Genomic DNA, 25,082 nt, shown 5'->3' on the forward strand with positions numbered 1-25,082 from the left:
AATCATCCTTGCTTGTCACTGACATAATTGCCTGATTACAGACTCCTCTCCCCCACCCCTTTCAAACTGGGTGCAATAGTGCATTTGAAAAACAAATGGAAATGGACTGTCCATACTGTTTTTTTCTTTCTTTTTTTTTTTTTTTTCTTCTTCTTCCCCTGCATTGAGATGGATCAGGCTAAGATTCAGTTTCTTTGTGCATGAACAGGGGCTGGGATAGGCTTTCAAGAGTCTTTTGCACTGGTGTTTCTTGCATGTGAATGGTAAAGCTGATGTCATTGTGTTATTGATTGGGATGACAACTTTGGACATAAATCATTAATGTCTGGGAAAGAGAGAGGGAGGGGAAAAAGGCAACCCACACTCGATAGTTTTCCACAAATCTACTGTTCATCCCTGCATATGTGATCCAGAGGAGGAGATGGTGGGAACAGTTCTCTGCAGCCTGAGGACAATGTATGTTGCCACTGCCACTGAACCATTTACCCCAGAACATGTTGCCATATTCTGCAGAAAATGGATCATATCACCGGCAGTGCTGTTGTGCTGGAGCCTGTCTTTGTAGATGTGAGCCAAGGTCAGAAGTCTGCCTGGGGGAAGGTCTTGGGTTCTCTCATTCCCACAGACCTTGCACCCCTAGCAGCATTTCAGACCTGGGCTCAGGAAGGAGTAAGAGTGCAGTTTTTTTGGGAACTGCTATTCCTCTCGCTCCTTTAATTGCCACCAGGTATTGTTTCAGTGTTTTGAATTGACTATTTTTTCATTGATGATCTTAATTTCATGCATAAAGAAGGTGTTCAGGTCAGTTCATAGCAGATGTCCCTGAGCTAGCAATGAACGAGCATGCAGGGAGTAGCAGTCATTCAAAACTGCTTTCATGGAAGTTCTTCTCAGCAAAACAGACAGCAAATAGCTCAGAGAGAGTGGAAACCCATGAGATACTTGTAGCATTTTCCTATGTGCCTTTGCCTCTGCACAAAGTTTATCCAGATGAGTCAGATTATCAGTTCAGAGAGGAAGAAAATAAACAATGTCTGTCAGAGGTTAGCAATAATGCAAGTATTGGTGAGCAACTGATGTTTGAAGTGTAAATAGTTTAGCAGCAGTGCTGGTGCTGGTACCTGAGGGGAGTCTTGTAATGCGTGGAAACAGGGAAACCTGAAAACTGCCTTGCAGAGGGGTAGAAGTGAAAGAAATTACATTCCCTTGCAGAAAGCATGGCTCTGATCCTCCTGTTCTCCCCTTGCAGCCGAGCTCACCTCCGCCTGTGTCTAGAACGCTTAAAAGTTCTGATACCGCTCGGACCAGACTGCACCCGGCACACCACGCTTGGGCTGCTCAACAAAGCCAAAGCACATATCAAGGTAAGAGCTGCCTTACCCTGCTGCTTTTTCTCTTGGGAAGTGCAATGCAATTGCTCATCCTTGCTGCCTAGAGCTAACTTTGTTGAAGGAAACATGACACTGTCAATAAATAAATAAATAAATAAATGAAGGAGCAAGTAGCCCTTGCCCCCTTGGTTAGCCATTTATCATTGCCACAAGCCACATTGTTGGAAGAGTTCATAATGAAGTCCTTAACTACAAAAATGATGGATTTGAAGAGCAACGATCTTGTTCTGTATTGTGATCATTTGTTGACAGCTACATCTCTTTAAAGAAAAACATACCTACTGTTGAATAACTGCATTTTGATGGGAAATGCAGCTTTTTTTCTGGTGTGCTAGTGAGTTTCCACTGCCGAAGCATTAGGACAAACCACAAGAGTGTGAGACAGGTTTGGCTTGCTGGAGTTCCATGTGTGAACCTTCCAGCTAGCCCAGTGCTCTTCTAGCTCCACTTTTGGCAAAGTGAGACATGAAAAGAAAATGCAGCATTGTCAGAATCTGGGAGAGGCTGAAATACTTCATTGCAGGTCAGGATATAGAGAGAGAAGATGGGTGATGAGGGAGGAAAAGTGCTGCCAAAGGGACAGAGTTAGCCTGAAATGACTCCTCCTTATGCAATGTGCTTGTCATAGGAAACAAAGAACAGTGCCCTGGTAGATTTCCCAGCTGTGATCAAAGAAATCTGTAGTAGGTTATGTAAATCACTCACTGAATAGAAAACTGTTTCTGAGAAATCCTTCTAAACCAAGCAGTAAGGAACACAGAACTCCCAGGGCACGTTTTTCTATTGGAGCAGCTGGTAACAAACCCTGGAGTAGATGGTTTGGGGGTTTGAGGCCCCTGCGTGGGCAGAAGCGGTAATGCAGGTGTCTGATCCCGGGTAGAATGACCCACAGACTGCTGCAATTCTCAGCGTTTCCCCTGGAGAGGCTGAGTCCTCAGAGACTCTTTGTACTAATGGGTATGATTTATCAGGACCTGAGAGGTGGAAAGATGTGGGGAGAGGTCATTGTGCTTGGAGACTTGCACAGCAGCTTGGTTCAGGGCACTTGCAGCTTGAATCCTTCTGAGACTGGGAAGGTCTAAGCAAGGCAGGTGGCAGGGCAGTGGAGGTGGGAGGGAAGGAGAAACGGAGAAAACTAATTATTGTGTTTTATTTGATCATGTCAGAAACTTGAAGAGGCTGAAAGGAGAAGCCAACACCAGCTTGAGAACCTGGAACGAGAACAAAGATTCCTAAAGAGAAGACTGGAACAACTACAGGGTCCTCAGGAGATAGAGCGAATACGAATGGACAGCATTGGATCTACCATTTCCTCGGATCACTCGGACTCGGAGCGAGGTGGGTGTTGCTGAACCAGCATGGAATAGCCAGGATTCTGAAGTGAGAGAATGAGATTTATCCATTTCTTACCTCTCAGCTTCCCCTTCTCATGGCCTTGGACGTTTAGGCTGCTGATTCTGCTCACACACAGGCACATACATACGCATACATATGGAGAGTTTAGTGTTTTGCATGAGTTCTAAGTCTGGAAGGATTGTTGTTGCTGTCAACTTGATCTGATTTCTCTTGTATTGAAAGTGATGGTAAAGTTGAGATGCTTGTTGTGATTTTTGGTCTGCTGAATCCCATGGCAACACAAAGAGGAAAATATAAGAAGATATTAATGAGACTGGAATGAATGTTTCACACATTTCACCCCTCTGCTCCCCCCTCAAATTTCTTGTAGAGTTCATCTTCTCAGTCAAAACTGGCTAGACATACCTAAATGGGTAACTGAATTAAGATTACTTCCTTTTTGAAAATATCCCTACAGTGGAGAGAACATTAGGCACAATAGATAGTTTGATATTTACTGACAGACCAAAGAAGCTGCACAGTTTGGGTGTTAGTCTGTAGTTTAAAACAAAAATCTTTTGGAAAATTCCTGAACAATATGGGAATCAAGATACCTGGTTAATTAGATCTTTGCTTTTAAAGTCTTTCTTAAAAACAAGATGTCTGTTCCAAAATCCACTAAGCATGTGTGAGAGTAACCCAGATTCCCATGGTAATGCATTGTAATTGTGTGTGGTCCAGACTTTAGAAATATAGTGTCAAGCAACTAGCATGTTTAGGGATAACTTCATGCTCCATTTTCTCTCTTGCACTCAGTTTTATCTGTTTCTTATTTTCTTCTAACACTGGGGTATTAGAGATCCAAAGGAAGAGGTAGTGGGACAAGCTCAGTGTGTGGGGTGGTTCACCTATGCTGACGGTGTGGCTGGCATGTGGAGGAGTGAAACCCCTTTGCCAAATCCCTACAAAAAGCTCCAAGCTGGTATTAGTCTTTTTATAAATCATGGCCACAGCCCATCCCATCCAGGGGGAACACTGAAAGTCTTCCTGCCAGATGACCACTTCATTCCCAGTGTTGAGGGAGTCCCAGGAGCTCTCTGGCATGAAGGGGGCAGTTGGGTGTGTAGTGCTAACCTGTGTGCGTTTCTCTCATTTCCCTTTCTAGAAGAGATTGAAGTGGACGTTGAAAGCACAGAGTTCTCCCATGGAGAAGTGGACAATATCAGCACAACCAGCATCAGTGACATTGATGATCACAGCAGCTTGCAGAGTATTGGGAGTGATGAGGGTTACTCCAGCGCCAGTGTCAAGCTCTCGTTTGCTTCCTAGAACCAAGTGAGACAACAGTGCAGGGTGAATGATTTCACTGGGGTGATCAAACTGGGTCCTAGATGCCAGTATCCTCTTTCAGAATTGACATATTGACAGCTAGGCCTGGAGAGACCTGTATATAAAGCTTTTTGGGTAAAGGAAGCCTCCCCAGAAACCCATATTTGTTCATTTGGTCATGTTACCAATCCCAATTTCTGCTGGCAAAAAGTTAGGCCAAACACTAGTCCCTTTGCAGTCAGTGAAATCTGTTTGTTTCTGTGGGACCTGGATCTAGACCTTAGTGATGAAACACTTTGTTTTGAATTTATTTGAAATTGTTTGAAAGAGGATACTACTCATCCCTCTCTTTCTGTCATGAGATCTGAGAAATGTCAAAATTTTCTACACTGCATTCAGGTTGAACAACCTAATTTAGGCCCTTCTGAAGAGCTTTTGTGGTCCTAAAAGGACTGTATCCTACAGTTTATCACAATCTAATGCTGTCATAATGTACTAGGAAATCTAAGAAGGCTAGGAATAACAATGACAATAATGATTAAGGTCTCAGTCTGTGCCCAGAGGGAGAGGGGCAGCGATGTTCAGGGGAGAACACCATTCAACTCAGCTTTCTGTTGGACATCATTTAAACAGTGAGTACCTCTGAAGCGTGGCTGAAGCAAGAGGTACACACCTGTAATCTACCAGCACAGGGTGGGCTGTCGTGCCTGGGGCTGTGCCAGCGCCAGCAGGTCCCCGGTAGATGTGTGCCCCTCGCAGGCACACGGCCAGCTGAGGGCAGAACGAAACCAGCACTCGAGAGGTGACACACCAGACAGTCATGCCCAGATACTGAGCCACTATGACCTTTTTATTTGAAGCAATTTTTTGATAAACATTTGTAAATGTGTTGGGAGGGAAAACACCCTAAGTCTGATGCATCTTTTTAGAGCTTGTCCATATGAAACCTTAGATGTCTTTTATATGAATTTATGCCATGAAAAGATCTCTGTTTTGATGAAGCACTTGACCCAATGAAATGCAAAGATCCTTTTTTTTGCCGTGCACACAAAGGATGAAGGCTGTGCTAAGCTGGAAGAGGCCAGGTTTGGTGGGGGTTTCTTCAGTTTTCTTTGTAGAATCATTCCCTTTGCTGACTTTTGAAGTTCCAGTCCAGTAGTTAACCTAGTTAAGCTCAGCACGTCTCTCATGTTAATGTAACGTTTTGACTGCACGTCCTGTTCCCAAGGGCCTTGCCATCTTATCTGTGCAGGTGCTGTTAAGAGCTGTTATAGCGAATGTTTTCTAATTTTCTCCAAGACAAGCATTCTAACCTGCACTTTGAGGGCTTTGCTTTTTTATTTTTGTCTTTTTAATGGCCAGGATTATTTTGTTTTCCAAGTTTTAAAACCATAATAGAGTCTTCACCTATGGCATTGTTTGAAACTTTGTATATCCTTAAGTAATTTAATTACCCCTCATTACTAAGAAAAAAAAAAGGAAAAAAATGCTTTATAAAATTCATAACTTATTGCTGATTTGAATGGGTTGTTAATTTCAGTCCTTTAGATTTTATTTTATTGTTTTAGATAGGGTTGGGTAAAAAGAGGTAAAATAAAGTAAAAAAATAAAGACAACCATATTTAGCAGTGCAGTGGAATTGTGTTTAAATGTTAGCATATGGTCCCCATTAAAGTAGCACTTTAACGCCATTAAACATTTCTGTATCTGAAATGAGTTGTGTTCTTCCATCTTGGTCATTCCTGTCACTTCAGCTGACTGCTGTTCTTCTTGTGCCCTTCGGTCCTGCAGTGACATCCTGAGCGAGTCTCATGTAGACTTCTGCACTGTGATAAGTTGCCTGTGTTCAAATACTCTGATGTTTCCCCCACTCTCCAAAATGTGTCATTCCCTGTAAGAGGCACAACACACGTGCATGAGTAGAGAAATAATTTTTCCATGGCTGTAATGAATGATTTCTCTTCAGTCTGGGTTTTTTTTAAATTAATTTGCATACTACATTTGCAAATGGTTGCAGTTGTTAAATGTGTTTTCACTTGTGTGCATGTACTCCAGTGTCTCAGTCCATCTGTTCTTCTTTCTGGGAGGTTACCTGGCAGGAGCAGGAGTCTGCCACAGAGTGAATTAAGTTCTAGGTTACAAATGGAGCCCAAGGGCTTTGAAAGAAGAAATGCTGCTTGGATTTATGTTTGGGGTCCATGATCTCTGGATGACACAAAGCTCAGAACAGTGTGTAGAGTGGTGAAAAGTGGGAAACTTTAGCTCTAGCAAGACCTTATTTATTTATTCATTATTATTCTCCTCGGAAGTGTTGACCACTGGTAGTTCTGATGCTGAGCAGTTGGATACCAGTGGAATTTATTTATTCATTAGCCCTTTTCTATAGCTGTCCCAGCACCTCCTCTTTCCTGTTATTCCTGTTTGTGTTAAATGCTCACTTGGGGAAGAAATGCCACAGCTGAGAAGCACTGAAGTTCAAGGGATGGAGAATGGTCATGGTCTCCTACTTGGTATAAAACAGTGATATGTCTATGGTTGGAATAAATGCATTTGAAATGTTTGTTTGTAATGCTCTGGGGCAGTTTGGTATCTCCTACCTTTTCTAGCGTTGTGGTCTCAAGGAAAACAAAATTAAGAGCCTTTATAATAACTCCAAAGACTTGGGGTTGGTTGCTCTGGTGCTGGTGGGTTCTTTGTAGCAGATTTCAGATAGAGTTTTGATAATTTCTTACGTGATGGAAACATTTCTCTAGCCTTTCCTGCCCTGCTTTGTTTCTGCTTTGTAGACTCTGCTTTTTCATACCTCACACAGCTGCCGTCCTCCTCAAATCTCCTTCCACTGGTCTAGTTTCTCGTGTTGTAATGTTCAAGATGATAATTTTTAGGGAAGTTGCTATAATCTTACAAGAATATGGTGACCTTTCCTGTAAAAGCAGAATTGGATGCACTTTCCTGAGGCAGTCTTCCCATGCAGTAGGCACACATGCACACGCACGCACAGGTCTCTCATAAGCTCATTCTGTCAAGTCCTCCTTCTGTAAATTAGATCCCCGGTGGGTCTCTTTGCTACAGACAAACCCATTAAAAAGACCATCCAGCATTTGCCTTCTTTTGACACAAGTGTATTATGGAATGTCATCTCGTGTCTGCAGACAAGGTGGAGATGACTATCTGGCTCCATTTGTCACGGTTATCCTGTGGCGAGTTGTCACTTGAAGGTCATTTTAATGTCCGTTCCATTAGCAGCATGTTAGTGACGAAGGTGGTCTCACATCTGTCTGTCTCAAGAAGTCTGTAGGTCAATAGAAAGGGGGTTAACTAGATAGCCTTATCATTTTCTGGGGTTTGTGATTGTGTTTTCCTTTTGTCTGTTTGTTTGCTTGTTTGCTACTATCTGTTTGTGCACTCCAGCCTCCTGCTTTTCTGCTTTGTTCTCTTATACACGCTGTTCCCTGCTTGTTGTGTTGCCCTGTTGGAATGGATGAAACATTTTGCTTTAGTGGAAGTAGGATGCATTGGGTGCTCTAACTGGAGATAGTCATTCTGTTTCGTCCCCACCCAGGAACGTAAGCTTTGTTTGTGTCGTTTTTTCTGACACCAAACGTGCATCATTGGAGAGAGAAATCAGGGTCACTTCCTGGAAGAGAATGGTAAAAAACAGGACTTTGTTCTGAGATTAGAGAGGTGATAATAATGAAAAACCATATAAAAGCAGAATAAAGTCCTATTTTTATATCCTGGAGCTTTCTCCCATGGACATATTGTCCAGTGCGTGAGAAATTCCATGACTTGATAGTGACTGAAACTCCTCTGCATCAGCAGTGCAATCTCTGAATTGTCCTGTGGGACCCTCAGGGAAGAGGAGCGTGTCCTTCTGCCCCTCTCTTCCCCAGTCTGCACAAAATACCTAGAAAACACTGATGTGCTGTCACATTTTCTTGAAATGTGCCACCAGATTTGAGTGACATTTGGGAGGAGAGTGGTGTCTGCACAGACAATGTTTTCCTTTTACTGAAAGGCAGGTTGTTTAACTGGGAATAATACACCAGCCCTGGCCTCTGCTTCTCTCTCATTTCCTCCTGCAAAGAGGACTGATCCCTTTAGTTGTTAGGCAGAGGCAGGAGCAGGGAGTCTGTGGGTATTGGTATTGTGGCTGTGGTACTCAACACCTTTCATGGAGGGGTTCTGTTTGGGTGCTGCTAAAACTAAAGTTGTGTTACAACAGGCATATGTTGAGACCCCTTCAAAAATGCCAAGGATCAGGGATTGCTGAGCAGCTCTGAGAAGGGTGGATGTGTCCTTTGAGGTGAACACTTGAGTCACACAGTGCTGCTGGCCTGGCTGATGCAGGTCAAAGGTGTGAAATGTCACTTCTTTTGGGAAAGATCTTCAACATTAAACATGCTGTAAAAGCTGTGGGTAGCAATTCATTTTTATCACACTGGAAAAAAATCTGCCCCTTGGTTTGTAGTACCCCAATAAGGCCTGGAGCAAGTGATGGGGTGGCCTTTAGCAAGTCATCCAACATCTTGTCTTGCAGACTGCTGTGCTGCAGACATGTGATGAAGCTTTATTTTAATACAGCAAGGGTACAGCTTCATCAAGGATTAATTTTCATCTTGAAGGATGTTTAAGTGAAGCAGAATAAGCTTCAGCAAGGACCGTCCCTTGCAGGGGAGGTTCACACACCCCTTGTGTTCTGATGACTCACACCGTTGCTCTCCAGGACTAGTGAACAAATAATAAACAAATAGGGATGGTTTATTGACTATTTATTGCATTGAAGATAAGCAGATGTAGTGCATGTCAGGTATGAATTGAGCCTTCTTTTCCAAAGACCATTTTCTATTAAAAGAACAGGTGGAGTTCAGAATAGGCTTCCTGAAAACTCCAGTTGTGCCTGCTTTAGCATGTGTCAGTTCTGACTTCAAAATGTTTCTCTTGGATAAATGAAAGGGACAGTGGATCACAGCCACCTGTGAAAGACAACAGGTGACCTTCCTCAGCACGAAGCTGTCAGTATGGCATGACTGGCTCCCAGTTAATGTCACTGCTGGGATGTGTCTCTAGCTGCAGGCTGCAATACAAACTCCCTTTCTAAACAGCAGATTATTTTACTCTTGAGCTGTTTTCTATGCAAAAGAAAATATAATGCCCCTGGTACCAGTGAAGATGAGGAATTAAGCAACACCTACTTCATCCTGCAATGAGTGTGTTGTATTTCAGCACCACTTTTGAGTATGATATTCTGTCCAGCAGATTGTGCTGTACTCACCCCTATCCTGATGATTTACTATTATCCTTCCCCCATAAATAATTCCACTTCACCAAATATACCCAGCAGATTTTAAACACTTTATTTAATAAAAGTTAAACATACAAAACTGAAATTAACACACTTTGTATTCGTAAAAATCACTTTCTCCCAATATAGGGAGAACCTTTTTCTATGTATGGATTCTAAACTACCGCTTGTAGAGTTTAGCTTGAGTTGTGACTCAGGTAACTGATGGACATTTCCACCAATCAGTGCATCAACAATTGCTGACGTGACCTGATCTAGTTAACAAATTACAAAATGAGCTACATTAACATAATATACAGGGAAATAATGGTCAGGGTTAATGGACAAGACACATTTTATTTAATGGGGGAAATACCTGATGTACTCTTGTCCATTAACTCAGCCCTAGATTTTACAAAAATAATATCTACATTGTATACAGGGCTACCCATTAACTTCTTTAAACACATTACGGGTTCAGAGGTGGCATCACTACCGTAAGTGCGAGACAAGGAACAGAGGAAAGCAAATCACAGAGAGAGAGAGTACAAAAAAGCAAGAGCTTTTACACGTGGATTCCTGAAGAAAACTGAAGGGGCTCAGCAGCACTGTAATACAGCTGAAGGTACAATGGACACTAGGGCCAGTCAGTTATGTAAGGACAGAAACTCCCAGCTAACCTTTACTCACTCACAACTAACTAAGTGGGATCTAGGCATTTGTATCTGCTGTGCTGTGGTTCTCCTTGTCTGGATGGGGGTCCAGGCACAAGCTGTCACTGCTGTGACTGTACCAACAGGTCTGCGAATGTACCAACACACCTACAATATCTACAAGGGAGGACAGGACAGCTCCTTTCCACAGCACAACCAGTTACACTCCAGCTCTGATCCTTGAGGATGGGTGGGGACTCTTAAGTACAGTTCCTTGTCCTATGGTTTTCTGGTTACATTTCATTAACTTCCTATTATAATTTGATGAGTATTTATAAAACATACAAAGAAAAAGGACTAACGAGAAACAGCATCTCCTCTGCTTAAATTCAAACGCAAAAAATTTGGACTGGAATTAAGTCAAATTTGTTGTTGCTGAAACATAAGTGATCATTAGTAATAAAGATCCTATCAGCCCTGTTCTGCCCTCATTTACAGCTGTACAAATCCATCTGCAGTGGATTTCTTAGAGAGTTATTTAAACTTCCTTAGCAATTCCATGTGACATGTAAGCTCTCTCCCAGAGCTGCAGCTACAATGTAATGCTGAGTGTGTCACAGAGAGCACCGTGACTACAGAAACCAGGGAGACTCTTACAGTGCCATTTTTATACCACCACTTTTTATAGAGGGGGGAAAAAAAAAAACCCTTCACTACTGGTATGACTGAGATTCTAAGCTGCAGACAAATACTGCTTTGAAAGTAATAGGCAACAGCAGTTCATGAACATTTACCTGCTACAAAAAGTTTAATGGTTGGGGGGGTTTAAATCAATAGCTGGAGATTTAAGGCTCAAATCAGCTGAAGCCAAAGTGATGGTGACAAAATGGACTACTCACTATGTGCCAACAAATAATTTACTTTTAGAAAAATATAATGATAAAAAGGTAAGTGTAAAGCCCTGCAGAGATGAAGTTCCACCCTTTTCATCTGTTACTGAGGCATCAGATGCCTGACATTATATTTAGAGGTATCTTGATACTGTGTCATAGGTTTGTCTGCAATTCCACATGTTCCAACGCCAACCTTGCCAGTTACGCTCTCAGGGGAAGCAAAAATACTCCTTTTCACCTGGAAAGAAAATTGAAAACACCATTTCTGAATAATTACTAGCTGGATTTTACAAAAAAAAAACCAAAAAACCAAAAAACAAGCAATCATTACCATCTGAAGTGCTTCAACAGTCTCAACTTTTGGCCTACAGATGGGCACACTTTCTAATGGCCAGCTCAGCAGTGATGTGTTGTCACTGAGTGAAGCAATGGGGCTGGGAGCTTCTGGCATCTCAGTACTGGATGTGATTGTGGTACTGAGAATCTCAGGTCAAGCCAAATAATGACTAAAATTCACCTCTCATAAGGGCATCTCTAGTTGCTCAAAAGGAAAATTGAAGTTTTACCACTCTGTCTGGCAGCTCTTGGTCAAGCCAAGACAGAAATGGAATAAGAGTTTGTACCCTCACTACCTTTCTTGCCCTGCACTTGCTGTTCCAAGGCACGTCCTCAGCACTGTGTCTGCTGGGTCATAAACATAACAAGAAGCCAGACTTGGAGGTTTAGAGGGGCCCTCAGGTTCTTGGCTCCAACAAACACCAGCTGGCAACTGATGCAAGCCCAGCTCTCCCAGCCAAGTGCAAGCTCACTCTCTTAGGAGCAGCAAAACAATCCAGTAAACCAGGCATCTGAAGTGCACAAAATACAAAAATGCACACTTCAGAAACCCAAAGACACCACATTGCATCCCCTTAAGCATCTCCTTTTCTCTCCCAAAGTAATGCACAGAAGTCTATGCCCTGTTGCTACTCACATACTGACAAAAGTAAACAAACCTGGCCTTTTTTGTTTTTAGAATAGGCTCTGTTGTTGAACTGTTGCCACTTGACTTTCTGGTCTTCTCGTTCCTGCTCAAGTTCTTTAATTCTCTGAGCTTTTTTCAAAGCTTTCTTCTTTTTATACTCTCGTTGCTGGGCTATCATCTCTTTTCTGGAAAAAAGGAGAAAAACAAAAAACAAACCCCACATTTTATGTTTGTGCCTCTTCCAGCAACAAACTAAAATCTGCCTGTAAAACAGACATGCACATTAGTTTTCCAGAAGTAAAATACAGAAATAAAGCTTGTAAATATTCACCATTTCTAAGAGGTAAAAAAACCCCCAAAACCTAAAAATCCAAACCAAATCTTTCCATTAATAAGCATTACCTTAATTATGTATTTGGCATAACAACAACCACCAGCACACCTGAGAAGCCCATGCCAAACACAGCAACCCATGGGACTGGATGTAATTCATTTCTAAATGAAAAGGGACCTATCAGCACTACTCCATTTCAGAAACATCTTGAGTTTGGAAAATGTAAATAACCCACTGGAGTGAAAGCCCAAACTTTTTGGAGGTCTGCAGTACTCTGATGCTACCAATTATTGGACAGGTTACAAAGGGCAAAGGACAAAGTTTACTTTGAAGATATGTAAGTTGAAGGAGTCAATCTATGCCACAATGTGGCATCCTCAGAACAACCTTTTAGAGAAGGGATCATTGGCTGTAACAAACTCCAAAGAATCATACATATTTTTTTTTCTTAAGTAAAAAGAAAATTTTCAGCCCTTACAAATACCTTCCTGTGTTAGACACAGCAGGCTATTATGTAAATGTAAATCTAAAACACAAACAAAGAAACCACCTATTTCATTAACCAATTTTTATAGCTGAGAGAGAAAGAAAAAACAACCAACCCAAAATCAACCCACAAAGCAGCATTCAGACTTCTGCCTGTGTATTACTTACTTGGACATGGGTTTGTTGCCACTGTCCTCTTTTGCTTTCCTTCCCTCTTCCACAGGCTTCAGGTTGAACAGAGGTGTGACTTCAGCATTGCCATATCCAGCAAATGTAACCGCAGCTGTTCCATTCTCCTCATCTATTTCTTCAATCTCAGCTTCGTAACACCTGTAAAGATATCATGGCTGTAAGCATGTGAGTAAAGCTTTAATACTCAGCCCTTCAACACTTACATCAGCCAGCTAATGCCACTAAGTGAAAAATTTGCAGATATTTGCAGCCTTCATTTTCAGGGGCAATACACAAATCAAAACAAGAGATTCTTGTCTTAATGTCAAAGATACACAGGTACAAAGACTGGAATCTGCTGTATGTTACCTTTAGTTTCAACAAGCAATGCCCTCACATCTATCGCAACTAATGATTAATGATGGGGCCAATCTAATCAGCTATCCTGATTCGGTTTTAGTTCTGGCAGGACATGGGATAAAAAAAGAAAAAAATACTGCATTCACAGAATTAATTGAGGACTTTTAGAAAATGTCAGCACAGAAGTGCAAAGCTTTGGTTGCATTTTTCTCCACAGGACAAAGAATTAAGAAAAATAACTTTCTAACGTCAGGGCAAAAGGATATATCTAGAGCAAACAGAGGAAAAAAATGAAATGTTTCACAGATAATATTCCAATTAACATTTACTAAATTAGTTTATTGTGTGTTTGCAGTGGGCCAACATCTTGAGCTGAGTTAGGTGAAAACATGAGAACTCAAAAGTCTGGCTAGCTCTTTATGAAACTGCTCACTTAAGAAATGCTGCAACAGAAGAAGGGTTTTCTAAAAAAAGCAGAACAAATAAGTCCAATAAGATGCACTTCAGGGAACACTCTGACACACTCTTCCCCAAGCTCTAATCCTGTAACCATGGGATCACACCAAAAAGAATGACCCAATGGTGACCTAAGACTAAGAGATTCAGTTTTTAAGTTCTAACACAAAAACGTTTTACTCATTAATAAACAGAAGAACTGTTCACTTTTACATTAGTTTTCTACTTAAGACATCAACAGCTATACCAAAATATTTACATGGTTACTGCATTGTTAAGAGAAGCACATTCATGGAATAATAGAGCCTCTCTCGAAGTGGTAACAAGTGGGATATCGGTCCTGCATAAACAGTTATTTTTTTAAAGCTGCAACAGTTACATGATTGCAGTATGAAAAGTAACTTCTACGTGTTTATTTCAAAGTTTATGGAGTGAGAATTATCTGCTTGGGTTCCCAGAACTACACAGGCTAACACATAGGAGACTAAACCCAAAATGTTGATTCATTCTATAGTTACATTGCATAGTTAGTTATGTTATATCCAAATCCAGCATTTTCAATTAAAAATTTTAAATTAATTTCCAATTAGAGGCTCAAACTGAGATGCAGCAAGAAATTTTCTTCAAAGTAATCAATGACACATATGTATGAATGCAAAGATAAATTATGAACTACACATCCCAAAAGACTTACAAAAGACTGTCCTAACTGACCAGTTCTTTCAATCTGCCATTTATTACATCAGCAAATGGTAATTTACAAAAGCTACCCTGCTTTTATATGGTTAGTGACAAAAACATTTTTATAAAATACCTCCCATTTCTTTGCTATTTAAAATACAGACCTTTAATAAACAATTCAAGAACACTTAATACCACATTTATTTCCTAATTTCTTTTTGCCTTTAGTCACCCTGGTGAATTCAAACTGAATGAAAGTCTCTTACCATTGAACTATTTCATGTAACTGTTAGAGAAGTTTTCTACACTTACTGTCCATCCTCACTCCATATGGCCATACACCTATCCCCAACCTTCCATGAGTGACTGGGCAGGGCGGACGCGGAACTGTCAGAACTTGCAAGAGTTTCCGAAGGTTGTGTTGAAAGGAGATCTTTGGTTAACTCTATGACTTCCTATAAAAAACAAAAGCCCACAAAGAATAATTTTTCAAATTCCTCTTACCAAGCATATTTTTACCCCAAGCTTACTGCTTTTGGTTTGGCTTTTAAGTTACTGTATTATATTCATTGTTGATATGTGAATTACACTCACTTTGGTTTTTTAATAATTTAATTAAACTCATTAATTGAAATCGTAGATAAAAATATGTATGGTCCTCACTGCACTACTGTAAAGCTGCCAATGCCCTCCTCAAATTTTCCAAAACTAGCCTATTATTTTTTATGGCATTTCTCTCATTAGCTGAACTGTAGTATCCAGAATCAGCATGGCAGAGCACTCTCCAAGCTGCAAAGCCCTCTCATTTTGTTGGAAAGCATACAGGTGCACACTAAAGAACTGATTTCCTTAAGTCATTTTGATAGAAGTGCTTGTTTTTTTTCTAAATTCCCTGACTTTGATATTTCAGGTCAGGCCTACCCTTGCTAACCCAAGATGACAAAGTAACGAAGTCTCCCAGTTCCTTTACACATTATTCATTTGCAGGCAGGAGCTTGCAAAAATCTCTCCCAGTTTCCTGTAAATGTTACATTAAATAATGACTAAGCAATCAAGACCTCTTTTTCACTAGTGCTAAAAGTCAAAGGAGACAGCACCTAAAGGGCCATGTAAACTTTCTGTATAATGCAAAGAAACTTAGCCAGCCCTAAAGAAGAAAAATTCTTCAGTTCTTTGAGTACCTCAGCACAAACCACTGTCACTCTCCTAAAAAACAGTAAACATTTAAGTCAGAGGAGAGTGACAGTGTTCAGTTGAGGCTTGGTGGTGACCTGACCTTTTCTCCCAGTTTCACATCTTCAGCTAAGGGCATAGAAAGCTCAGGAAAATGTGGTAAAGGAGCTGTTAATCATCCCTTAAGAACCTAAAGGATTGTAAGCACTTCCCAAGTAAGTTCATATAACATAAATGCACTTTTATCTGATAAACTATACAACTAGCATCAACAGCCTAACAGTTTCTGTTGTAGCATGTTAATGAATGAATTTCCAACAGTTAATACAAGTTTTGCTCTTTGCTTTGGAGGAGCTGCTGGTTAATAAGTACTCCAGTGAGCACAATCAGTAGCAACTGTGAGCATAGGAACACACAATTACTTCTACCACTTAGCTCACCATTTTCCCAATACCACAGCCGAAGCACAACAGATTTTGCTAATCAAGTTACCTAATTTGAGAGCATACAGCATTAGCCTAATTTTCCCTCCCAGGTGCAAAATCCCAAACTGTTCCTCAATATATAGGTAGCTGTATTCTGAAAATCCAGGAAGCACCATGGCTTAAGACAAGTATCCCTCTCAGCAGGTCAAACACATCACATTAGGCACAAGCCACTCCTGAAAACAAGTGTTTCAGGTATTGCAGCTACCAGTAACACCAAACTGTTGGCTAATTCTTGCCTCAGAGATGGCTTATTCTAGAACTTGGATTTGAATTGTTTCAGGCAAGTCTACCAAGAATCCTCTGAATTTAATAATGCCCCTTACACACCAGGCTATTAAAATAACCAAACTTTTGGTAAAAAAAAATCTTCATCTGATATCCACATACCATAGTGCCCAGCTAACAAGATAGAGATTGATTTTACTGCAAGCCACGGGACAGTCTCAAATCTTTAAGAAAAGACATCATTCCAAGAAAATTTCTGAGCAGGACTTGGACTACAACAGCAGCTCAGTACAGCCAAACAGGTTGAACAACATGGCTTGGTGCCACATCCCCGTGATAAGGAGGTGTGACCCATAGGGAACACTAGTTTGCCAAGACTTTTCCAGACCAACTGGTCTTCACAAAGCCAAAGAGAGCTCTACACTCCAAAGCACAACACCCACAGATCTCATCTCCAGTTACAGAAGATGACAACTGCCATCAATCCTAGAAAAGGTAAGTTTGGTTCCTGGCTGCACAGACACTGTCCTAGAAATGCTTTGGTGAATGGAAAGTGAAAAGCTAAGTACTTGTAACAGTTTCTTCTAATATTTAATATTGTTACTCAAGAATAATCTAAGCATACAAGATGCATCAAGATTTATAATAGGAAAAAGATGTTTCAATTACATAGTAACCATCTTTTTGAACAGACAAAAAGCTGTTTAGTTGGGACACTGACGCATCAAACCCACTTTTACAGTTGTTTGCTTAGTTGGCATATATCAAGTCTGCAAAACATTGTCATTTTCAAGGTGGAACATACGGATAGCAAACCTTTTGGGGACGAAAGTGTAAAGATCTTCCCCATTCTGTGCAGAAAGCTTTTATTAAAAAGTTTGCAAGTTGTCCTTTCACATCAATGATCTCTGCATATCAAAGCCGAGGTCGTGTTGGTATCGGAAATATCATCCCATATGGGTTTTGCTGTGCATTTTAAAAATATAAAAATATACACATGCTTTTAACAGTGTACAACAGAGCACATTCAGATGATCTATAAAGTGCCTTGTGGGCACAAAGCCTTTGCAGATTAAAAGGATCTAAAGATCACTGTTTGGAGGCACCACTTGTGTTTTGGTTTTGAAGCCCAAAAACAGTTATTTCCATACAGAGCAGTGGTCACTGAACCTTGCACTGGGTAGTTTTATACATTTTTACACCTGATGGCTAAAGCAATCCACAACAGAAATGAAGCAGCATCTTGCACTCTCAGGACAGATTTTAACAGCACTGCTGGGATTTGCTATATGCCAATGTGTCTTCATATGCATAAGAATCTAAAAGACCACTCATGCATTTAAAATTATGCTGGTGGCCTTCCTATCACTAAACCACATTCCAAGGACCAGAAATGGGTTTCAGCTGTTAGGAATACACTATGCTCTTGTGACAAGTGAAATACACAACTCTTTTCCTTTCTTATATAGAAACACAATCAAGACTTAGATGCACAAGGAATACAGAACTACGCTCCAAAGCTTTTAACACTGCAAATGCATTTAATGAGCAAGCAGGTTCTGGGTTGAGTTATCTGAGAACTCAATAAAAACATCATGGTAATCCAAACCATCAGGCTTCAGCATTTGTAAAAGCAACAAAAAAATAATGATTTTGAGAAATGCTTCAGGGAAAAAAAATTAAAACCCATCACATAGTAAAGACAGCACTGGCATATCTTTCACCTCTCTAGCCAAAGAGTATAGTAAAAGAGTTAGCTGTATAAATTAGTACATCTTTTTTACTCATCAAAAAAAAAAAAAAAATTAAAATAGGCTATACCTTGGGTTTTTCCAAACTAAGCCTACCATGACTATATCAAAACTATGTGGAATGAAAGTAACTAACCCAGTAAGTGTCTATTTTTGTTGTAGGACAAAAATTTAGGAAAGATAAAACACTTGTAAGAGACCTTGACGTTTCACCTACCCTCAAGCTCTCACCTGTAAGTCTTTCTTCAGTTTCAGTAAATCCTCATTGTCTGCATTGCCAGATAAGGCAGCCTCGACTTGCTGGAGCTGAGCTTTGTAGCTGGCCAACTGCTTAGCAAGGTCTTCTGACATCTGCAAGGAACACACACATACAAACCCCACATCAAAACAACAGCCTTGCTGCTTTTTAATCACACCTTGTGGTCCAAGTGAGATGATAGAACAACAACAACAACAAAAAGTGTTACTAACATGCTAGAAACACAGCTTATTAAGTTTCAATGGTGAGTATTTGTTCAGTAATTTGACTACAGATACCCGCTCATTTAATTTTTGTGCAGTTCCGGCTGCTCTCAGGAGACTTCTGAAGAATAAAAGGCTTAAACACGTGCGGTTTAAACAGTGTACGGGGTACACACACAGCTTACAGCGTGCGAGCAGCGGGGCCTTGAGCGAACCTCGCAACTCCCCGGCTCTTTAGGAAATGAATGCGGGTCCCCAGCAAACCCCGCGCACTGCGGTGTGCCCTCCGGGTGCTGCACACCGCGAGCCTCAGCACCGAAATCCTCCGAGGCACCCGGGAACCGGCGCCTCCCGGGCCTCCCCGGGGGCTCGGAGCGGGCGGAGCAGCGCGGGAGAAGAGACGGGCCTGGGAAGGGCCCGCGCCAGCGGGCAGGCCCAGGCCGGGCCCAGCCCAGGCCCCGGCTCGCTGAGAGCGGGCAGGGGCTCAGCGCGCGGGGCCGGTAGGGCCCATCCGGCGGTCTCACCTCGGCGGTGCGGAGTGCGGGCCGTGCCCGGGCCGGGGGCTCCGCTCCGGGGTCCCGTCAGGCCGCGGCCGCTGCGCTCCGGCTCCTTCCGCCGCTGCAGCCGGGGGTGGAGGGGCGCCAGGGGGCGGGGCCTCGGCCGCCGCGCGCCGGCGCTCGCGAGAACGGTCACGTGTTCTACCGGCCGCGAGCGCGTCACGCGGCCCGCGGGTCACGTGGCGAGCCGTCCCGCCCACACCCCCACGAGGGGGCGGGGCCGCGGCTGAGGGGCCGGGACGGGCCCCGGGGTGGATCCGGCCCGCGATTTCAAAATTCCTTCCCAGCCGAGCCATGCTGGGACTCTTAGCTCGAGAACGATGTCAGATTTGTGCTGTCGGAGTACACACTGCTGGAGAGGAACGGGGGTCCTGCCTGAACCCACAGGGTTTGCTCACTCACGTCTTTGTCCTTGACAGTATCAACTACAGCAACACCCTCTGGCTATTTACATGATCATCAGAACCATGCATAACTTACTGCCAAACAATTTAGAAGAGAGTAAATTTCAATATTCGTCCTGCAACAGGAGAGGAAACTGAAGGGAAAAGCTCAGTGGCTTCTTCAAGACTGTCGCAGGAAGAAATACATATTTCTGGTGGAAAGCCAGTGATTAATTTAGCTGTGAGCCAGCCAAATTAAGCAGATGCCCCAAAATTTTCTTCATATTAACAAGAGTATCAGTGTCTCCTGCAAACATCCTGTCCCTCATGGTGACAGGCACATGGTGCTGCACAGGAAACTGACTTCACTCATTGGCTTTGTTTATGTATTATGAGGAAAATATATCCACTGTGTTCTATGATACTTGGTGTATGTCCTCAGAGGATATCCTGACCTGCAATGAAACACATTTCTGTACCTTGATGTATGATTTGATAATTAAAATACAGAAATTACTGGACACTGTTCAGAGACGGTTGATGAGACAAAGTGTAACACTGAAAACAGCAACAGCAACTTTTTGGTATTTTCATTATTATGGAATAATAAACTAGAAATAGCCAAGGAAACATTTTCTGATAAAACTTTGTGGACAGATCAGCAACTGTTGAAACACAATTTTTTTGATACAGAGCAATCCTAATGACTTTGTGAACATTTATCAGTTAGAATGGGCATTACTACAATCAGTTACAACTTCACATTTCAGGACAAGAAATCTACGCTGTATCTGTAGGATCGAAGCGACAGAGAAGGACTGAGAAGACATCCACAGTCCAGCTATCTCCAAAGGTAGCAACAGCAAAAAGGAGAACATTTCTGTGGTTCCATCAACAGGAGCAAGCGTAAAGAAACATTTTTTTTCTATAAAAGGTTTGATGAGAGTTAATATTGAAATCATTTTATGGTTATATAGTCAAGCATGTCATTTATAATAGAGTATGGAGTTTTATGGGATCTGTAGACATCTAAAAAGAGGCACCAACATTATAATCTAGATATACTATATATAGGAAGACCAGCCAGATCTTGAAATGACTGATCTTTAATTCCTACAAACTGAAAATTCTCATTAATTGCATTCTTAAAACTGGATTTATCTTCACCCAAAAATAGAGACCTTTTTTCCTCTGTTTGACTAGAGAAGCTCTTTTATACTATATTGAGGAAAAGCAGTGTAAGGAGGACATCTTCGTGCTGTCTTACAGATTACATTTTTTTAGAAATATGTTTTACAGTTCATTAAATGTTTGTTGCTTGAATGGATATGTACATAGTAGCACGTTAGCATTACTCATAGCAATATATATAACTTAGCAACAGAAAAAAAGGCAACTTATTTGGCCTTTACCAAAGACAAACTCTGTTGCCATTAGCATTGGGGCTTGCAGCTGCGATTCCTAGTGGGAAGCTGTCCGACTGACCTGACTGTGCTTGCAGAACACCAAGGTAAAATTGGGCTAACTGGAGCCTTTGTGGCCGTGCTGTGGCAGCGGGGAGCGGCCGGGTGGTGGCCGGGAATGGCACAGCTGGGTGGGAAGATGAGGTTTGCAGTACCGGGGGTCTCTGAGCATCCCTTGGAAGGGGCTGCCTGCCTTTAAGGCAAAGTGATGCGCGGTTGGAAGAGGCGCTGGCGCGTCCCGCAGCCACGCTTGGCTTGTCCAGGAGGTGGTAGTGGTGCTGCGCAAGACGTCTGCAGAGCCGTGTTTAACTGGCCACTCGGGAAAACAGCTCTGCTACAGATCCACAATTCCACCTCTTTTTTACAGTCTGCTGCGTGATTTTTATGGCTAAATAATAGGAACATATATAGGTAGTTGTTCTTGAAGGTAACTTGGACTATACAGCCCTTTGAAACATGGATGTGCTTTGGTGAATAAATACACTTTAAGCCCACAACATCTGCATTCCTAGAAGTTAAATCCTGAAACATTTAAGGATCAGAAATCTAACTGCTGAGCAGCAACCAATGCTGTGAAGATGTTAGTATGTCAAAATGATTTAATGTCCTGTTTTTCAGCTTTGTATGGGTGTGTTATTGTGCTCAGCACAGACCTAGCCACTAGCAAAAAATTGGCTTCTGCAAAGAAACCGGTCTGTCCTCATGACAGAAATTGCAACCCAAGTCTAGGCCAGAATGGAGACACTGGATCTTTTTATCCTTTTCTGGTAGGCTGCCAGCATAGCAGGCATTGCCCAGTGTGTCACTCTTGAAAGTTGTTGGTATATTAATTTGTAATAAGAAAATATTGTATTAATATTTCAATTTTCAGGGTGTTTTGTTTTCCTGAAGGTGCAGCATTTTTTTGTTCAGCTGTCCTGTGCCTCTAAGCAAAATTTGCTTTATTTTGGGGGAGGGAGTTACCATTTGTCATTATAAGCAGACGTGTCAACTTTGTCCATAGATGCACTATTTACCATTATGAGGCATTTTGTTGTTGTTGCTTCTGCAAAATTTATTTCTACAGCTTGATTTTGGATTTTTTTCTGCACTGGCTGCTTGAGTCTGGCTGAACTTAGCAGTTCAGTAGTTTGGCTCTCATAAAACTGAGTTATAGAAAGAAATGCTGCTTGCCCAGGCACTTGATTAAAATACACACACTATTGAGAGGTTCAAGCGCCTCTTTGCTTTAAAGCATGGGCTAAACATCTCTCAGGGAAGTTCTGTGTGTTGCAAGTCTCCATTTTTTGCTGTTTTACTCTCCTGAAATTTGTCCTAATGGTCAGATTTTTCAATGCCTGATTACACAGAAGTTTGTGTGGAAGGGAAGTCAGCTAGTGTGTGCATTCCTGAAGATAATTTGACTCTTTACAGCAGAGGTAATCAGTACAAATTGTGGTGCTCAGCAAAGAAACTGAGAGTTCAGACATGTTCTGTCCTCTGAATTACTGTAGAAATTATGTCTCTGGTGAAAAAGGCACAGTTACTAAAACTGAGGAGGAAAAGTGAATCAGAACTTGATGAAGAATAAGATCCAGGGTGGGGCAGCATGGGGATAAGGAGAAAATATCATAATTAGGAAGAATGGACTGAAGACTTACACCCTTTATGATGTCATTCCACTTCAGAGGAATTTGAGGCTCTTGGATTTCCATTCCCTTGCAACTGACAGCTTGTGAGAATGCCAGCCTACGTGGGAAATGACAGCCTGCCAGTGTGATCGTTTACTTTACTGGCACAAGCAGCAGGTCCGTTTGCTGGGTCTTGATCAGGCCTGCACAACACAGACAGTCAGATGGAATTTGCAGCTTTGTGCGAGCCTTCGGCTGGGAGCAATATTCCAAGTCTTTTCTCTGAGGCACTCTGCCATCTGTGTCATGAGTGTCTACCCTGGAGGCCTGGGCACTGCAGGAGAAGGCAGCTGGACATGCTGGTTCTTCTTGGGATGCCAGCAATTGTGCTCCTGAGACTCCTTACCTCCAGAAGGTGTTTGAGTTGCGGGAATGCTGAGAAGATAAGGGAAGTCTGGAAAGTAGGGAGCAAGGGCCATTGAAGAGGGTAGAGGAGCCTGGGAGGATTAGAAGAGGAGCTGAAGGAGCAAGCCAGCAGTGTGGGAGGTTTGGGAAGCAGGAACTTGAGGTTAATATGGGAACAGCGTGGGGATATTTTGGTTTGTGTGTGGGGAGGGACCTGGGAGGTAAGGAACAAGATGGACTGCTGTGATGGATTGTGGGGCTGCTGTGGGGGAGAGGAGACCCAAGACCTGCATAGTGAGGGTAGACAAACAAGAGGGTATTGTATACACGGGGAGAGGGCAGCTTGTAATGAGCACATGAAAGGAGAGGGAAGGGGATATGAGGTGCAGCTGACAGCAGTGATGACTGTGTGTGTTTTCCCCAGGACAGGGTTGCTGCCAGCTGTGTGCCGTGCACTGGCTGGGGTTTGCGGCAGCTGGTCAGGAGCCGCCCACCACGAGCTGTGTGGCCTCTGGGTGCTGGTTAGCTGCTCTGCTGTGCCCCACAGCTGCAGCTCCATGCCAGCAGTCCATCTTTGGTGGTCCACCCCCACAGGAGCTGCACAGGCCTGGTCTGAGCACTGTTCAGAACACAGGATTTACAGTAACCAAGAATTTGCAGTTAAAAATAGGCAGTTGTTTGTGGGTCCTGCACTGCTGTTTGCTGAATTTTAAATGAAAGTGAGCTGAAAGAAGAAGAAGAAGAAGAGAGCCTTGCAAAGAGGGCTACTGAATAGCCCTGTAAAGAATTTGGTTTATTCTCCTGTGTGGGAGTATCTACATATTGTGAGTGATGTAGATCTGTGTATGGAATAAAAGCTGAGTGTAAACTTAGAGCTAATTGCCCCATGGGACTTGTAGTGGAGAACTGACCACAAAAGCTCTGATTCATCTGGAGGTAACCTTGCTACCATATGGGCATGGTTATATTGCTTTTATGAGCTGTCATACATTCCTAGGTTTTAAAAGTTCATAGCAACTTGGCTTGAAAGAGCTACCACTCCTGATCAGTGTTTCTTAGGCAATATGAGTAGTTTTGAGGACAGTCAAAAATAGGAAGGGATTTGAAACAGTGTTATTTATAAAGAGGGTTTTTATGATTTTCTGCCTCTTCTGAAGTTAACAACATAAAAATTTTAATTAGTCACGTGGACACCTTTAGACCTCTATACCTCTTGTTTCTTTGCCCTCCTTTAGAATAAGTGGTAATAGAGATATCTTATGTTGTAGAAATGAACACTTTAAAATGCCACATAGTACTGATGAATATCAAACGAAATCCAGTGAGAAAATGAGGAATTCTCTTTCTAAAATAGAATTCAGGGAGTCCATGGCAAATAGTGAGTTCTACTGATGCAGAAGCATATTGTGATTAACAGGCATCAGGGCAGTATCAAGGACTATTGTAGTCTGACTTCATCATGCCACATTTTACTTCCATCCTGTGAACCTAGAAGTTACCAGCAGTTAACATTTTTATTTCTGAACATTGATAAGTTTATTTTTGCTAACTGTAGTGTACATGAACCTTTAAAAAGGTTAACTATGCCATAGTAGCTGTAGAAGTCACACACACTGATGCGTTTCCTTTAACAATATAAACAACATGTACAATTTATATAAAATGCAAAATATGTGCATCACTATTCCAAACTTTTCCATCCTTCATTCTACTGACAGACTTTCAGACACATTTTCCTGAAGTGAGAGAATTTCTGAAGTGTACATGTAGCAGTGAGAGATGGCATTCACCCATCCTGTTGCATGAACGAACTTGTTAAACATTCCTTCTACATCATGTTAGTCACTACTTGTGCAGCAAGACTGCTTTCATGTGGTTTAGCATCCTCTTCCTGGTAATCAGAGTGTTTGGTAATCAGAGAGTGTTGTCTTACATCCTACAGCTGATCTAACACTTAGAGAAACTGGAAATCCTTCTAAAGATGTTTCCTCTGAAAATGAAACTGAAATGTCTTACAGAAATTGTCTTGCATGTCATTATAGCCTGTCGCTGCCCGCTCGGCCCTTTTTGCCTCGGCTAGCTGTGGCCGATGTCAGCGGCAGGAGTGGGGAACCAGGCAAGCACTGCGAGGCTCAACCTGGAACCTGCAGAGCTCCTCTGCGTTCTGGCGTTTGGGCTCACAGGGCGACACGGGTTGTGGCGAAGGGAGAAAGAGTGCTCAGGCTCTC

The 25,082-nt window shown here is 42.1% G+C and overlaps 2 protein-coding genes and 1 long non-coding RNA gene across 9 annotated transcripts in view; 1 reads left to right on the forward strand and 2 right to left on the reverse strand.

Annotated features, from left to right (window-relative positions):
• MXI1 (MAX interactor 1, dimerization protein) overlaps window positions 1–6,624 on the forward strand; it is a 56,534-nt gene extending 49,910 nt beyond the window's left edge. Inside the window, exons 1-4 of one of the 3 annotated variants that reach the window (XM_033515681.1) lie at window positions 480–727; window positions 1,250–1,364; window positions 2,558–2,729; window positions 3,892–6,620. In XM_033515681.1, the coding sequence (XP_033371572.1) occupies window positions 495–727; window positions 1,250–1,364; window positions 2,558–2,729; window positions 3,892–4,055 (684 nt within the window). In that variant the 5' untranslated portion in view covers window positions 480–494 and the 3' untranslated portion in view covers window positions 4,056–6,620. Of the gene's footprint in view, window positions 1–479; window positions 728–1,249; window positions 1,365–2,557; window positions 2,730–3,891 lie in introns of those variants that run through there. The other 2 variants (XM_015633043.2, XM_015633044.3) reach the window with 2 other exon arrangements.
• On the reverse strand, window positions 2,522–3,959 carry LOC117244645. The gene is made up of 2 exons (XR_004498119.1): window positions 3,861–3,959; window positions 2,522–3,006 (listed from the first exon to the last, which is right to left on the reverse strand). It is a non-coding gene; the product is annotated as an uncharacterized LOC117244645 (long non-coding RNA).
• Window positions 5,384–19,091, reverse strand: SMNDC1 (survival motor neuron domain containing 1). 5 transcript variants are annotated; one of them, XR_004498117.1, is made up of 7 exons: window positions 18,961–19,091; window positions 18,206–18,325; window positions 14,650–14,792; window positions 12,838–12,999; window positions 11,881–12,034; window positions 6,859–7,347; window positions 5,384–5,946 (listed from the first exon to the last, which is right to left on the reverse strand). XR_004498117.1 is itself a non-coding variant. In XM_033515682.1 (6 exons), exons 2-6 carry the CDS (start codon window positions 18,323–18,325, stop codon window positions 5,902–5,904), a joined length of 624 nt encoding a protein of 207 aa, XP_033371573.1. In that variant the 5' UTR covers window positions 18,961–19,091; the 3' UTR covers window positions 5,384–5,901. The 5 variants fall into 5 exon arrangements, 3 of the variants coding, with proteins under 3 accessions (XP_033371573.1, XP_015488531.1, XP_015488532.1); XR_004498116.1 differs by lacking the exons at window positions 5,384–5,946; window positions 6,859–7,347 and adding exons at window positions 11,007–11,123; window positions 11,217–11,733; XM_033515682.1 differs by lacking the exon at window positions 6,859–7,347.
• Between the last annotated feature and the right edge of the window lie 5,991 nt (window positions 19,092–25,082).

This window comes from Parus major, chromosome 6, assembly GCF_001522545.3.
Source record: "Parus major isolate Abel chromosome 6, Parus_major1.1, whole genome shotgun sequence".
Taxonomy (NCBI): domain Eukaryota; kingdom Metazoa; phylum Chordata; class Aves; order Passeriformes; family Paridae; genus Parus; species Parus major.